The following is a 16,949-nucleotide window of genomic DNA, read 5'->3' as shown; positions in this document are numbered from 1 at the left end:
CAACTATTTCCATCTCAAAATGTTTCATAGCTCAAGGTGTGATCCTCTAAGTTAGACAGAGAGAAACTGCTGCACAGCATAATGGGGAAAAAATTGTATTTAAAGCATGGAAACATGCTCTTTGGTTAGGAATTCCACGTAATTGATTAAATTAATGGATTTGGTAGAGTCAAATATTTGTGTGACAGGTGCAAATTCACTGAGTGAAGCATTAGCTCAAACTTTGCTAAAAAAAAAATGGTTAGGTTACTAACACTCACCATTATTTATTTAAAAATCAGGACGGCAAGCAAAGAAGCACAGTTAAAAGTGTCCATTAGGAAGTAAGTGTGCAAGTGAAGTTGCTCATCTAGCATCTCGCCTTCTAGCTCCACATTAAAATGTACTGAACAGCATTACATTCCTATACTAATGTTACAGATACAGACTGAACTCACCATAGAAATTTAGAGCCTGTTCATTCTGGCCTAACTCTACCAGCAAATCTTTTAACAATGTGATAAGTCTTAATTACTACTAATTAACCTCTCTGGTATTGAAAATTAACTCCTACAAATGAGAAGTTCCATTTTTTTGTTAATTTCTTCATTCTCTTTTATCTCTTCTCTTCATTCAATTTTACTTTATTTTTCATTCTGTGCCTGATTTCACATTTAATTAACTAGCATAACAGACACTGCCTGTTTCAGGATCAGCACTGTTATGAACAATTATTGAATCTTATTTACAGCTGTTTTTCCTGTTCACAATTGTCCTAAGTGCCCTGGAGTGGGTGGCACGCTGTTTGGCTGTCCCGCAGACAGCAACATGCCTTGGAAAGTCTATGGGCAAGTCCGGCAAATAGTGGTTCCTATAGCAAAGTCTGTCTCAAGGTTTCAATCATATAAAATCATAGAATGTTTGCAGCACAGAAGTAATCCATTCTGCCCACTGTGTCCACTCTAGCTCTCAGCAGGAGTAACTCACCCAGCCATATCACCCCCGCCCTTTCTCCATAGCCCTGCAAATTTCTCTTCTCAAGTAATTATCCAACTCACTTTCTAAAGTCTCCACCACAATCCCATACAGGGAATTGCAGATCCGAACCACTCACTATGTAAAAAGGTTTTTCCTCATGTCGTCATCTTTGGGTTTTTTGCCAGTCAGTTTAAATGGTATCTTTCCGCCAAAGGCAACAGTGTCTCTCAACCAACTCTATGCAAACCCTTTGTGGCTTTGATTATCTCTTTAAAATCTCCTCTCAAACTTCAATTTTCTGTGTCAACTGTCTTCTATGACTGTCTCACAACTGTCTATATGCATGTATCTTTGGTACCAAAACATAAAAAGAACCCGAAGCAATGCAAACACTTTAATCAAAATACGATTCAAATAAATAACTCCAGTTGAAAAACTAGCACTGGACTTCCGGGTGCGGCGATGACCAGCTAAGTCGCACGTTTCAGCAGCTCCCGGCTAAAAACACTGTGCGGTAAACCAGAAGGGAATTCCCCCTGGACACAGATGGAAAAAGGAGAGGAAAGTGGCCGGATTGCGGAGGATCCTCTAGAGCAGCGGCAAGGAAAGCAAGCACAAAGCAAGATGGCGTCGGAAGGTGGCAGTCTAGTATGGGGCCCTGACCAACAAGAGTTCCTGCGGCGCTGTGTGGAAGAACTTAAAAAGGAGATGAAGAAGGAGCTGCTGGCCCCAATATTACAGGCGATTGAAGGGCTAAAGGAGGAACAAAAGACCCAGGAGCAGGAGCTTCGGGTCGTGAAGGCAAAGGTCGCTGATAATGAAGACGAAATACAGGGCCTGGTGGTGAAGACAGAGATGCACGAGGCACACCACAAAAGGTGTGTGGAAAGGCTGGAGGTGTTGGAGAATAATGCGAGGAGGAAGAATTTAAGGATTCTTGGTCTTCCCGAAGGTGCGGAGGGGGCGGACGTCGGGGCATATGTGAGCACGATGCTTCACTCGTTAATGGGATCGGAGGCCCCGACGGGCCCATTGGAGGTGGAGGGAGCTTATCGAGTTATGACGCGAAGACCGAGGGCTGGAGAAATACCTCGAGCCATAGTGGTGAGATTTCTCCGATATAATGACAGAGAGATGGTCCTCAGATGGGCGAAGAAAACTCGGAACAGTAGGTGGGAGAACGCGGTGATCCGCGTATATCAAGATTGGAGTGCGGAGGTGGCGAGAAGGAGGGCGAGTTTCAATCGGGCCAAGGCGGTGCTTCACAAAAGGAAGGTCAAATTTGGAATGCTGCAACCGGCAAGACTGTGGGTCACACACCAAGGGAAGCGCCACTACTTTGAGACGGCAGAAGAGGCATGGGCATTTATTGTGGAGGAGCAGCTGGAATAGGCGCGCCAGAAAAAGAACGTTTGGGACAAAGTGGTGGTGTGATTACATGGGGTGAAGGGGGGGAAAAAGGGGGAAGGGATGATCTCTCAAGCTGTTAATCTCGCGACCCTGTAACTTTTCTCTCTTCCCCATGTCGTGTGTGTGTGTGGGGGGGGGGGGGGGGGGGGGGGGGGGGGGGGGGGGGGGGGGGGGGGGGGGGGGGGGGGGGAGAGGAGGAGGGAGGGAATGATGAGGAATTGTGGGCGCCGGCCATTAGGGGTGGGTCCAAGTGGGAAACGCGGGCTTTGTTCCCGCGCTATGGTAATCATGGCGGGAACAGGGAAGCAGGAAGGAGGGGGCCTCGCACAGTGGGGGCCGAGGTCACGGGGGGAAGCCGAGGTCAGCCAGAGTTTGCTGACTTCTGGGAGCAACATGGGGGGTGCAATTACGCTAGAAGAGGATCTAGCGGGGGGGGGGGGGGGGGGAGATTACCTGGGTTGCTGCTGCTGGGAAGAAGGGGGAGCTGGTACGAGGTGGGGTGGTCGAGGCGGGAGGGCGCCGTCGGGGGGAGATACGGCTACGTGGGAATCGGGTGAGGAGCTGGATTTAAAAAGGGGATGGCTAGTCGACAAGGTGGGGGGGTAAAGAGCCCCCAAACCCGGCTGATCACGTGGAACGTGAGAGGGCTGCACGGGCCGATTAAAAGGGCACGGGTACTCGCACACCTAAAGAAATTAAAGGCAGATGTGGTTATGTTGCAGGAGACGCATTTGAAACTGATAGACCAGGTCAGACTACGCAAAGGATGGGTGGGGCAGGTGTTTCATTCGGGGTTAGACGCAAAGAACAGGGGGGTGGCTATATTAGTGGGGAAACGGGTACTGTTTGAGGCAAAGACCATAGTGGCGGATAGTGGGGGCAGATACGTGATGGTGAGTGGCAGATTGCAAGGGGAGGCGGTGGTTCTAGTGAACGTATATGCCCCGAACTGGGATGATGCCAATTTTATGAGGCGAATGTTGGGACGTATCCCGGACCTAGAGGCGGGAAAGTTGGTAATGGGGGGAGACTTTAATACGGTGCTGGACCCAGGGCTGGACAGATCGAGGTCCAGGACCGGGAGGAGGCCGGCTGCAGCTAGGGTGCTCAAGGACTTTATGGAGCAGATGGGAGGAGTAGACCCCTGGAGATTTAGCAGGCCTAGGAGTAAGGAGTTCTCGTTTTTCTCCTATGTCCATAAAGTATATCCATGGATAGACTTTTTTGTATTGGGAAGGGCGCTGATCCCGAAGGTGACAGGGACGGAGTACACGGCAATAGCTATCTTGGACCACGCTCCACATTGGGTGGACCTGGAGATAGGGGAGGAAAAAGAACAGTGTCCACCCTGGAGAATGGACATGGGACTATTGGCAGATGAGGGGGTATGTTTAAGGGTGAGGGGGTGTATTGAAAGGTACTTGGAGCTTAATGACAATGGGGAGGTTCAGGTGGGAGTGGTCTGGGAGGCGTTGAAGGCAGTGGTTAGAGGGGAGCTGATATCTATTAGGGCACATAAAGGAAAGCAGGAGGGTAGGGAAAGGGAGCGGTTGCTGAAAGAACCTTTGAGGGTGGACAGACAATATGCGGAGGCACCGGAGGAGGGACTGTACAGGGAAAGGCAAAGGCTACATGTAGAATTTGACTTGTTGACTATGGGTAATGCAGAGGCACAATGGAGGAAGGCACAAGGTGTACAGTATGAATATGGGGAGAAGGCGAGCCGGTTGCTGGCCCATCAACTGAGGAAGAGGGGAGCAGCGAGGGAGATAGGGGGGGTGAGAGACGAGGAGGGAGAGATGGAGCGGGGAGCGGAGAGAGTGAATGGGGTGTTCAAGGTACTCTACGAAAGATTATATAAAGCTCAGCCCCCGGAAGGGAAGGAGAGAATGATGTGCTTTCTGGATCAGATGGAATTCCCTAAGGTGGAGGAGGAGGAGAGGGCGGGAATGGGAGCACAGATTGAGATGGAGGAGGTAGTGAAAGGGATTGGGAGCATGCAGGCGGGGAAGGCCCCGGGACCAGACGGATTCCCGGTGGAATTTTATAGGAAGTATATGGACTTGCTGGCCCCGCTTCTGACGAGAACCTTTAATGAGGCTAGGGAAAGGGGGCAGTTGCCCCCGACTATGTCAGAGGCAAAGATATCGCTCCTCCTAAAGAAGGAAAAAGACCCGCTGCAATGCGGGTCCTATAGGCCCATTTCTCTTTTAAATGTGGATGCTAAGATTCTGGCCAAGGTAATGGCGACGAGGATAGAGGACTGTGTCCCGGGGGTGGTACATGAGGACCAAACTGGGTTTGTGAAGGGGAGACAGCTGAACATGAACATACGGAGGTTGCTAGGGGTAATGATGATGCCCCCGCCAGAGGGGGAAGCGGAGATAGTGGTGGCGATGGATGCCGAGAAAGCATTTGATAGAGTGGAGTGGGATCATCTGTGGGAGGTGCTGAGGAGATTTGGCTTCGGAGATGGATATATTGGATGGGTACAGCTGCTGTATAGGGCACCGATGGCGAGTGTGGTTACGAATGGACGGGGGTCTCATTATTTCCGGCTTTACAGAGGGACGAGGCAGGGATGTCCCCTGTCTCCGTTATTGTTTGCACTGGCGATTGAGCCCCTGGCCATGGCACTGAGGGGTTCCAGGAAGTGGAGGAGCGTGTTTAGGGGAGGAGAAGAACACCGGATGATATGCGGATGATTTGTTGTTGTATGCGGCGGACCCGGTGGAGGGGATGCCAGAGATAATGCGGATACTTGGGGAGTTTGGGGATTTTTCGGGGTATAAATTGAACATGGGAAAAAGTGAGTTGTTTGTGGTGCATCCGGGGGAGCAGAGCAGGGAAATAGAGGATTTACCGCTGAGGAAGGTAACAAGAGACTTCCGATACTTGGGGATTCAGATAGCCAAGAATTGGGAAACCTTGCACCGGCTTAATTTAACACGATTGGTGGAACAGGTGGAGGAGGACTTCAAGAGATGGGACATGGTGTCCCTGTCACTGGCGGGTAGGGTGCAAGCGGTTAAAATGGTGGTTCTCCCGAGATTCTTCTTTGTGTTTCAGTGCCTCCCGGTGATGGTCACGAAGGCTTTTTTTAAGAGAATTGAGAAAAGCATTATGAGTTTTGTGTGGGCCGGGAAGACCCCGAGAGTGAGGAGGGGGTTCTTGCAGCGTAGTAGGGATAGGGGGGGGTTGGCACTACCGAGCCTAAATGATTATTACTGGGCCGCCAATATTTCAATGGTGTGTAAGTGGATGGGAGAACGGGAGGGAGCGGCGTGGAAGAGATTGGAGAGGGCGTCCTGCAAGGGGACCAGCTTACAAGCAATGGTGACGGCACCGTTGCCGTTCTCACCGAAGAAATACACTACAAGCCCGGTGGTGGTGGCAACATTAAAAATTTGGGGGCAGTGGAGACGGCATGGGGGAAAGACGGGAGCCTCGGTGCGGTCCCCGATAAGAAATAACCATAGGTTTGTTCCGGGGAGAATGGATGGGGGATTTGGAGCATGGCAAAGAACTGGGGTAGTACAATTGAGAGATCTGTTCGTAGATGGGACGTATGTGAGTCTGGGAGCGCTGACGGAAAAATATGGGTTGCCCCAAGGGAATGCATTTCGGTATATGCAACTGAGGGCTTTTGCGTGGCAACAGGTGAGGGAATTCCCGCAGCTCCTGACGCAGGGTGTTGGACATATACAGGGAAATGAGGGACGAGGGGGAGATCATGGTAGATGAGCTGAAAGGGAAATGGGAAGAAGAGCTGGGGGAGGAGATTGAGGAGGGGCTGTGGGCTGATGCCCTACGTAGGGTAAACTCGTCGTCCTCGTGTGCCAGGCTAAGCCTGATACAATTCAAGGTTCTACACAGGGCGCATATGACTGGAGGACGGCTCAGTAAATTTTTCGGGGTAGAGGATAGGTGTGGGAGATGCTCGAGAAGCCCAGCGAATCACACCCACATGTTCTGGTCATGTCCGGCATTACAGGGGTTCTGGGTGGGGGTGGCGAAGGTGCTTTCGAAGGTGGTGGGGGTCCGGGTCGAGCCAAGCTGGGGGTTGGCTATATTCGGGGTTGCAGAAGAGCCGGGAGTGCAGGAGGCAAGAGAGGCTGATGTTTTGGCCTTTGCGTCCCTAGTAGCCCGGCGCAGGATATTGCTTATGTGGAAGGAAGCCAAACCCCCGGGCGTGGAGACCTGGATAAACGACATGGCAGGGTTTATAAAGTTAGAACGGATCAAGTTCGTATTAAGGGGTTCGGCTCAAGGGTTCACCAGGCGGTGGCAACCGTTCGTCAACTACCTCACAGAACGATAGAGGGAATGAAAAAGAAAGAAAGACAACAGCAGCAACCCGGGGGGGGGGGGGCGGGGGGGGGGGGGGGCAAAAAATCTTGAATAAAATATATTTTTTTAAAAAGAAAAACTAGCACTGATATTAAGGGCAACATGGTGGATTAGTGGTTAGCACTGCTGCCTCACAACACCAGGAACCCGGGTTCGATTCCATCCTTGGGTGATTATCAGTGTGGAGTTTGCACATTCTCCCCATTTTCAGAGGGTCGGTGCAGACTCGATGGGCTGAATGGCCTCCTTCTGAACTGTAGGGATTCTATGATTATTATTTTATCAAAAGAATTTAAAAGCCATCGGGTTGAAATCATAACACTGAGTGACATGCAAATCTGGCAAGCACATATTGAACAAATTTTAGGACTTTTCATTCAAGGATAGCTAACTGCGGCTTCTCACAAGAACAAGGTATCACCCCTCAGTTGGATACTGGTTGAATTAAATTGCTGTCAGAAATTACATTGAAGACTTGAGGCACAGAAATCCGCAGAGCTAAATGCCTTCATTATAAAGTCATTAATTCAATGCCGAGCATCCTTCTGAAATGTCTTCTTTCTTTCAAAATGATTCTCTAGTTCAAATGCTCTACTGTAAAACTATTAGCATTTCAATCAGAAGTGAAGAAAACGTTCTCCATCCAATTTGGGAAAGAGTCTCGCCGTGATGCCTTGAACTACCATTGATTTTAGCATATTAAAAATAAATAACAGCTGGCATGGCCACAGTCATCAAAGTTCTTCCTGGCTGGCGACAATAACGGTGTGTTTCTGCAATAAGGACTGGTTGGACTGGAGCTAGTGCTAGCAATCTCCAATATGGAGAGTTATTGATATCAGTCATCACGATGGCATCAGATACCAAGCAAAGGTCACATAATTCCCCAAAGGGAGGAATGCAGGAACAACAAAAGAATATTCACTGAAGAATACTTCCATCCACCCTGGCTTGAAAGTGCCAGAGGCATAATTTACACACATATGGCCAGCAAAATGAGACACAGGAATGTACAATGCAGGAAATTGCCTTTAAAAAGGTAGTCCCAAGTAAAAACTAAATAAATGATTTGATAACAAATTGAATCAATTTATAACAAAAAATTCAAATTAAAGTGGAAAATTGAAGTGCTTGGCTGAGGAACAGTTTCTCTTGAAGAAACAATGTGTTTTGAAGCTTGTATTTTTGTATGGGTACAACCAACACTGTCACATTCAGGGTCAGTAAATCCTATACAAATACTACCCGAGTGTTTCTCAATTAAGGAACAGAAATATTGAAAGTCAGAACAGAATGAAAACTATCATTGAAACAGATTGATTCTATTCACTAGAATTAACTGCTGTAGAGAAAATTTTATTTGTAATTATTATTCTAAATCCCTGCAATATTTAATATTTTGATGCTCACATTTTCCAGTCGCATATAAATGCATGCATGCTTGATAAGCAATGCATAACCCATCCAGAAGTTGATTTATGTAATTTTATCCCTTCATGAAAGGATAGATTTATTTGTTTTAAAACTAATCACTTTGCTACCTGACTTCAATGGTATAAACATAGAACATTGGAAATATTTAAAACAAAGCTGTATAAAATGCTACGAAAGCCCAAATATCAGAAAATGAGGCACAAACTGATACTTTCCTGAGAGAAATTTCCACTAATAATAGCAACCACTGCTTACCGTGTTGGCCGTGTTGTAGTAAAGGAACCAGGTCAAGCAGGGTCACCAGTGTCACATAAAGGCCTTGATAGTCCAAAGAAGGATATTCTGAAAGCTGTGCATCACGACTTTGCTGACTACGCTCAGAGGGAGCATCACGGAGGACGCTGTAAAGGAGGGAGCGAGTAACAGTAGGGTTGATGGAACTGACTTGTGGTCTTAGGGATGGGGTGAGTGGGAATGGCACAGGAAAAAGACACATAGTCATGGGCACTGTCAAATTGGAGCCATCCTGGTTGTCCTTCCTCCCTATGCGGGACAAAATGCTGTTTTGGAACAAAGAAAAAAAAGAGACAACAAAGACACAAAGAACAGCACATTACATTAAAATGACACTACAGACAACATAATAAAATACCAGATCAAAAGGGCACATAGGATCCAAACCCAGAAAATAAATAATATCAATTATGTTATGAATATTCTACAGTAACATTCTACTATGCACATTTGGAATGGAATCAAAATTACTTAATTATTGCATCCTATGTGCTATCTGGTAAGAAGGAGCAAATAAATATAATGACATGTTTTAGGTGCCACCTCCATGTAAAGTTCCTTATATGGATATCAAATAAAAGGCAATACAAGAATGCGGAAGGAATTGTGTTTGAGAACAGAAACTTAAATACCAGCAAGTAGGTTTAGTTAGTTTTAAAAGGAGAGTTCAAGATCATATTAAATATGACAAATTTAGTTGAAGTTTTCTAATGTACATAACTAGATTGTTAACTAAATGCTAAATTCTTACTCTAATGCAAAAAGATGTAAATTTAGAGTCGCATTTTACAGCACAAAAGAGGCCCTTCGGCCCATTGTGTTTGCGTTGGCCATCAAGCACCTATCTATTCTAATCCCATTTTCCAGCAATCTAGCCTTGTATGCTCAGGCGGTTCAAGTGCTCATCTAAATGCTTCTTAAAGGTTACTCTGCTATATTTTTTAGGAAAGGTTTTGAAAATACACTTAGTCTGAAAAAAATGATATGGATTCATTTTATCTTTTATAATTAACACAAACAATTAAAATTCAACCAGCCATACAGCTGCACTTTTTATCTGCAAAAAATGATCGCCTGTATTTAAAGTCACTGTTAATAATTAACAATTTCTCTGCTGCCACTATCATAAACAGCATTGCTACTCCTGATAAGCCAACTGTAGTGACTTTGACTAAGCCTATTTGTTTAGTTATTCTATCCATTTCTCCTCACCCCATGCCACAAAGCAGGCAAATGACCTACTTCCATCAGCAGCTTTCTGCAGCTCTGGAGCCACCCCACAGGAGATGCACGAGAGTGATACATGGTAATATATCCACTAATTTACTTTCCTTTACGACTGGAAAATAACACCATTCAATTCTCTACTGAAAAATAAAACCACTCAATTCATTGAGTAGCCAACTGGAGGAATTAAAGCTGGTGCTTCCCAACTCTGGCTTTGCTTCCACAATTACAACAAAAACATTCATTAATATAGCATCTTTAACTTGAGGAAATGTTCCAAGGTGCTTCACAGCAACATTAAAAATGAAAGACTGGGGGCAACACGGTGGTGCAGTGGTTAGCATTGCTGCCTCACGGCACCGAGATCCCAGGTTCAATCCCGGCTCTGGGTCATTGTCTCGTGTGGAGTTTGCACATTCCCACTGTGTTTGCATGGGTTTCGCCCCCACAATCCAAAAGGATGTGCAGGGTAGGTGGATTGGCCATGCTAAATTGCCCCTTAATTGGAAAAAATGAATTGGGTACACTAAATTTATTTTTAAAATAAAATAAATAAATGAAAGACTGATACTGAACCAGGCAGATTATGATGGATGACCAATGTGAATAGTTTTAAGGTGTGCCTTAAAGTTTATAGGTATAGGAGGTAGAGAGGCAGAAAGGTATATGATAATAATAATAATAATCGTTTAATGTCACAAGTAGGCTTTAATGAAGTTACTGTGAAAAGCCCCTAGTCGCCACATTCCGGCGCCTGTTCGGGGAGGCTGGTACGGGAATTGAACCCGCGCTGCTGCCCTGTTCTGCATTACAAGCCAGCTATTTAGCCCACTGTGCTAAACCAGATGGAAGTTTCAGAACATGGGGCCAAGGCAACGGAGGGCACAGCAGTCTATGGTGGTGCAAATATAATTGGCAATGCACAATATGCCAGCATTAGAAGAGCACAGATATCTCAGGGGATTGTGGGGCTGGGGGATATTACAGCGATATGGGTCGATTTGAAAACAAGGGAGATAATTTTTAAGTCAAGATGTTGCTTGGCCAGGAGGCAATGCAAGTTAACAAGTATAAGAATTACAAGGGAATAGGACTTGCTGCAGGTTAAGACATGAGCAGCTGAGATTTGGATGACTCAAATTTATAACTGCTCATTAACTTAGTAGAGATAAAGAAATTCTGTAAAACAAATACTGTTGGGATTAAATTATAAAGTCTCTAAAAACAAGCACAGGGATCGCAAAGCATGATAAAATCCACATCCATTCAATGTAACTCTGGCAGGACATCAACTTCGGGTTGCCTGCTTATTTGAATGATTGTTGCATGCATCCAAAGCTGACCATGCTTTTCACTGTTGCATCATCAAGAAGGATTCCAAAATAGTGACTTGCTAGATTTATTTCAAGTTGGCCTATACTGCTTAAAGCTAGCTTGCATCTCTTAAAGGAGAGGTGCATTTTGACTGGAAGAAGTTCTGCCAATCGTGCAGAACTGAATCTGAAAACAGTGGAGAATGTCACTACATAGGCTAGAAAGCAGGCCCCAAGCTTTTCGAAAGCTACACTGGAGGTCTTAGTGGAGGAAAGATGTCCTGTATCCACAGAGAGTCAAGAACCCCTTCAAAGGCCAGTGGGAGCAACTAGCCATGGTGGCCAATGCCAGGAAACAAGTCCTGAGAATACAGCTTCAAATGCCACAGCCTACCAACTGCACTACTAGTCTCAGCCACTGCTCAACTCACCTACTAATCTCTACCAATCAGGACTCAAACCAAACATTCATAACTTCAGCTCATCCTTAGACACTTAATACTGCTGCAAGCCGGACACCTATAATCTGCAGCTTGCACACATTGCCAACTATTCAACTATGACAGTCACATCACCCAAACAGCACTGAGACACTTCCCTCCCTCTTACTGGACAAGAAGGTACAGAACAGAAGACACAGAATTTAACCAAAGGGGAATAAGTGCACATGTATGTCCTAACCTTCTTGGAGGAGACACTGCGGCCGTTATTGTAATATCCATCAGTGGGGCTGTGGCCAGCAAAAGTTGAAACCATCAATAATATTGTCATACCTAATCCTTCTATTTGCATCCCCCTTCCCCTCAGCCCACACTCTCTTATAGTTCACCAGCTACAGATGGTGTGAACATGCACTTCTCATTTTTCACCCTCCTGTGTCACTACCTTATCTCTGGGGCCTTTTTTCCTTTCAGATACTTCAGAAGTGTAAACTGACCAGGCAATAGAGGATCATCAAGAAGGTAGAGGTGAGTAAGGCACAGTATCTTCATTTGATTTCACATTCGGAACCACCAGCTCAGATATTGGGACTGCCAATACCTTAGAGGACAGAGGTAGGATTGGTATGCAGTAAGACACTGGGCATGAGTGACCTGCAGCCAGGGCAAATGGCAACGATCGTGCAGGTGCTGGTCAGCAGAGGGCGAGGTCACATCTGGTTGTGCTGCAGAGGACACAGATATGCACTCTGATGGGGCAGCCCACAGACAAAGCTGATGGGAATGCACACTGCAATTCTTGGTGTACCAGAAAGACTACCAGAATGCCTGTGGTCAACATTTAATGACCATGAAGATGTCTAGCACCAACTTGGCACAGGTCTTTGCGCAGAGCTGGGAGACCATCCTTTTCAGCACTGGCCAACTTCATTTGCACACTTTTTTCTTTCATGGGATGTGAGCATCACGACCAAAGTCAGCACTTGTTGTCCATCCCTAATTGACACCGAGAAGGTTGCAATGAGCCACCTTCTAAATCCATTGCAGCCCATCTGGTGTAGGTACACCACAGTGCTATTAGGAAGGGAGATCCAGATTTTGACCCAGCGACGGTAGAGAAATAGTGGTAAGCTCCAAATCAGGATATTATGTGGTGTCAGGAAAATATTAGTATCATGAAAATATCAGGGAAATATAAGAAATTAAAATATTTTCGGCTGGTAATGTTCTGGTTATATATTATAAACTGTGGGAATATGTGAGATAATTAAGGCAGGGACAGAATGGCTTTGCAAATGTAACTGGTGCATTTGATCTGTTGATGAACTTAGCAACACTGCAAACAGATGTTTACCTAAGGTAAGTTAGTTACAAAGGAGAACAGAACATGAATAGATTTGACTAAATTGTTAAGGATTCAAAGGAAGAGGTACAAGGTATGAAAAAGAGGTGTCGTGGAAAGGTTCATAAAGTAGTTTACTTTGCTTTTAAATATCTACAATCAAGAGGTGAATGTAATTAAGTCTAGGGAATTGCAGTTCGAAAGGAGTTAGATCTGATAAGAGAAAGATCAAAAGGGGAAAACGCATTTAAGGAAATATTATAACATGTGTCGGGAGCTGTTTTGTAGACCTCGGCCAACGGTAGGAATAGCCGTTTAACCCCCAGCAAGCATCGTCTGTGAAGAAAGCCTAATTTGAAAAGCAAGCTGCTGGTTCATGTCAGTAGGAACACTAAAGAGACATGTGGTAATAGTTACTGGAAATTTATAGGTTTTAAACTCTAAACGGTGCTGTGGAATGGTTTGGGGAGAGTTAGCTCGGAAGGTAGTTAAGTTTAAGTTGTTTGGAACTGGTTAAATTAGCGTTACCATGTTTAGCCTTTGTCTTGGTTAAGGGTATTTCTAGTTTAGAATATAGAAGAACCATAGAATACCTGCAGTGGAGAAGAAGGCCATTCAGCCCATCAAGTCTGCGCCAACCCTCTGAAAGAGCTCCCTATGTAGGCCCACTCATATCCCACGTCCTATCCCTATAATCCCATAACCGCACCTAACCCTCTTATCTTTGGACACTAAAGGGAAATTTAGCATGGCCAATCTACCTAACATGCACATCTTTGGACTGTGGGAGGAAACCGGAGCAACCAGAGGAAACCCACACAGATACGGGGAGAAAGTGCAAACGCCAGTCACCCAAGGCTGGAATTGAACCCGGCTTCCCAGCACTGTGAGGCAGCAGTGCAAACCACTGTGCCACCGTGCAGCTTATTGTTGTTTATTTTATTTCTTAATTAACATTTATTTTATTAAAATCATCACATGAATTCTGGAACATCGTTCACTGGATTTCAAACCTTTCCTCATACTATACAAAATAGCAAAAATACTGTTGAGGGCAGTTGTTTCAAGTTCCCCTTATGGGATTTGAACAACCCAGCATTTATCATCAACTGTGCCCGTAACAAAATTGGCAGCCCTTTGTGGATTATTAAAAGAATAATTATTTGATTGGCTTGAAATTGGTGAATTCAAAGGCAACAAGAATGAGGAGAAGATTGAACCAGGAGTGGTATGAGATTTTAAAGTGGGTGATCCCAAAATGGATTTGGCAATCGATAAGACTTGTATGGGAGTAGAAAATATAACCTTGGAGGGTTTGCAAAAGGTAAACTAAATTAAACGGGGAGAAAAGTTACAATTTGGATTAGCTGCATGGGTACAGAAAGCAGACGTAATTGAAGGTGCAGCACAGCATTTGGGATTGAAAAGAATACCCGAGAGACTGAGTTCTTCAAAGAATGGGCTGAAATTCAATTGCTGATGAAAAAACGTGAACTGGAAGAAATAGAAAGAGAAATTGAACGAGAGGGAATGAGCATTTAAAAGAGAACGGGCAGAAATTACAGGAGGAAAAAAGCAAAGAATGAGAAGAAAAAAGACAGGAAAGGGAATTGGACATGGCAAAGTTGTTTTTTTATAAATTTAGAGTGCCCAATTCATTTTTTCCAATTAAGGGGCAAATTAGCGTGGCCAATCCATCTAATCTGCACATCTTTAGGTTGTGGGGGCGAAATCCATGCAAACACGGCAAGAATGTGCAAATTCCACAAGATCAGTGACCCGGAGCTGGGATCGAACCTGGGACCTCGGAGCCATGAGGCAGCAGTGCTAATCACTGTGCCACCGTGGTGCCGGACATGGCAAAGTTAGAAAAGGAGGAAAGAGAAAAGGAGAGAGAGAATTTCAGCTTAGAAATCTGACAATTGTCAGTCAGGTCTTTCATTCGGGGCTTGATTCTAAGACGAGGGGGGTTGCGATCCTGATTAATAAAAGGGTACAATTTGAGGCGGAGGGCACAGTCATGGATGGGGGTGGCAGGTTCGTTATGGTGCGGGGTAAGCTCGGAGGGGTGACAGTAGTCCTGGTCAATGTGTATGCCCCTAATTGGGACGATGTGGATTTTATTAGGAGGATGCTAGGGAAGATCCCCGACTTGGATTCGCGTAAGCTGATCATGGGCGGGGACTTTAATACAGTCCTGGACCGGTCATGTTCAAGAACGGGCAGGTTGCCAGCGATGGCAAAGGAACTGAGAGGGTTCATGGAGCAAACGGGGGGAGCAGATCCATGGAGATTTAGCCGGCCGACGGTGAGGGAGTTCTCGTACTACTCCCACGTCCACAAGGTGTATTCCCGAATTGACCACTTTGTTGTGAGTAGGGACCTGCTGCCCGGAATGGTGGGGGCAGAATATTCGGCAATTGCCATATCGGGCCATGCTCCCCACTGGGTAGACCTACAGTTTGTAAGGACTGCTTTCAGCGCCCACCATGGAGGCAGGAAGTTGGAATACTCGCGGACGAGGCGGTGTGTGAGAGGCTGAGGAAATGCATGCAGAATTACCTGCAGGTGAACGATACTGGAGAAGTCTCGGCAGCATTGCTCTGGGAGGCGCTGAAGGCAGTGGTGAGAGGGGAGCTGATTTCAATCCGGGCGTACAGGGACAGGACAGAAAGGGCAAAGAAGGACCGACTGATTAAGGAAATTCTACAGACGGACAGGAGTTATGCGGAATCCCCAAGGCCAGAGTTACTCAGGAAACGACAGAGGCTGCAGGCCGAATTTGGGGTGCTGACTACAGGCAAGGCTGTAGAGCAGCTTAGAAAGGTAAAAGGCACAATTTATGAGCATGGGGAGAAGGCCAGTATAATGCTTGCGCAACAACTAAGGAAGAGGGAAGCGGCTAGGGAGGGTAGTGCATGGGGAGGGTAATCTAGTGGGTGACCCGGCAGGGCTGAACAAGGTCTTTGGGGACTTTTATAGGAAACTGTACACTTCGGAACCCCCCAGGGGACCGGGGGGGAAGAGGCGACTCCTGGACGGACTGACCTTCCCAAGAGTGGGGAGGGGGTTGGTGGACGGACTGGGGGCCATGGTCAGGATCGAAGAGGTATTGGGGGGCCTGAGGGTCATGCAGTCGGGTAAAGCCCCGGGGCCGGATGGGTATCCGGTGGAGTTTTACATAAAACTTGCCGGGATAGTGGGGCCGGTGCTGGTCAGGGTCTTTAACAAGGCAAGAGACAGAGGGAGTTTACCCCCGACGATGTCACAGGTCACTATCTCGCTTATTCTGAAACGGGATAAGGACCCGGAGGTTTGTGGGTCATACAGGCCGATCTCTTTGATCAACGGAGACGCCAAGTTACTGGCCAAGATCTTGGTGACTAGAATTGAGGACTGTGTACCGGATGTAGTTGTGGAGGACCAAACCGGGTTTATAAAGGGGAGGCAGCTGGTGGCCAACATAAGAAGGCTGCTCAACGTGATTATGATGCTCCCGGAGAGTAGGGAGATAGAGGTAGAGGTGGCCATGGATGCTGAAAAGGCTTTTGACCGGGTCGAGTGGGATTATCTGTGGGAGGTACTAGGACGGTTCGGGTTCGGGGCGGGGTTCATCGACTGATTAGGCTATTATATCAGGCCCCGGAGGCGAGTGTAAGGATGAACAGGACGACATCGGACTACTTTAGACTGCACCGTGGGACAAGACAGGGCTGCCCTCTCTCCCCACTGCTGTTTGCGCTGGCCAAAGAGCCGCTGGCAATTGCACTGAGAGCGTCTAGGGGCTGGAAAGGGTAGGTCCGGGGAGGGGGGAGTGGAACATAGAGTCTTGTTTACGCAGACGATCTGCTGTTATATGTATCGGACCTAATGGTGGGGATGGATGGTATTATGGCAACCCTGAGGGAATTTGGCCGGTTCTCTGGATACAAACTGAACATGGTTAAGAGTGAGTTGTTTGTAATTCTGGCGAGGGGGCAGGAGAGTAGGTTGAAGGGGTTGTCGTTCAGGCTAGTGGGGGAGAGTTTCCGATATTTGGGGATTCAGGTGGCACAGGACTGGGGCAAGTTGCATACGCTCAACCTGTCCAGACTGGTGGAACGAGTGAGGGAGGAGGTCCAGAGGTGGGATGCGTCCCGCGGTCATTGGCGGGGAGGGTGCAGACTGTTAAGATGACGATTC

At 46.6% G+C, this 16,949-nt stretch overlaps 1 protein-coding gene across 2 annotated transcripts in view; it reads right to left on the bottom strand.

Annotated features, from left to right (window-relative positions):
- LOC140404135 (protein unc-79 homolog) overlaps positions 1 to 16,949 on the bottom strand; it is a 347,086-nt gene that overhangs the window by 313,067 nt on the left and 17,070 nt on the right. Inside the window, exon 3 of one of the 2 annotated variants that reach the window (XM_072492555.1) lies at positions 8,407 to 8,711. In XM_072492555.1, coding sequence (XP_072348656.1) covers positions 8,407 to 8,711 — 305 coding nt within the window. The remainder of the gene's footprint in view (positions 1 to 8,406; positions 8,712 to 16,949) is intronic. The other variant, XM_072492562.1, reaches the window with a different exon arrangement.

This window comes from Scyliorhinus torazame, chromosome 2 (genome assembly GCF_047496885.1).
Source record: "Scyliorhinus torazame isolate Kashiwa2021f chromosome 2, sScyTor2.1, whole genome shotgun sequence".
NCBI lineage: Eukaryota > Metazoa > Chordata > Chondrichthyes > Carcharhiniformes > Scyliorhinidae > Scyliorhinus > Scyliorhinus torazame.
Note: the sequence above shows the minus strand (reverse complement) of the source record. Positions and strands in the feature narration are given on the sequence as shown.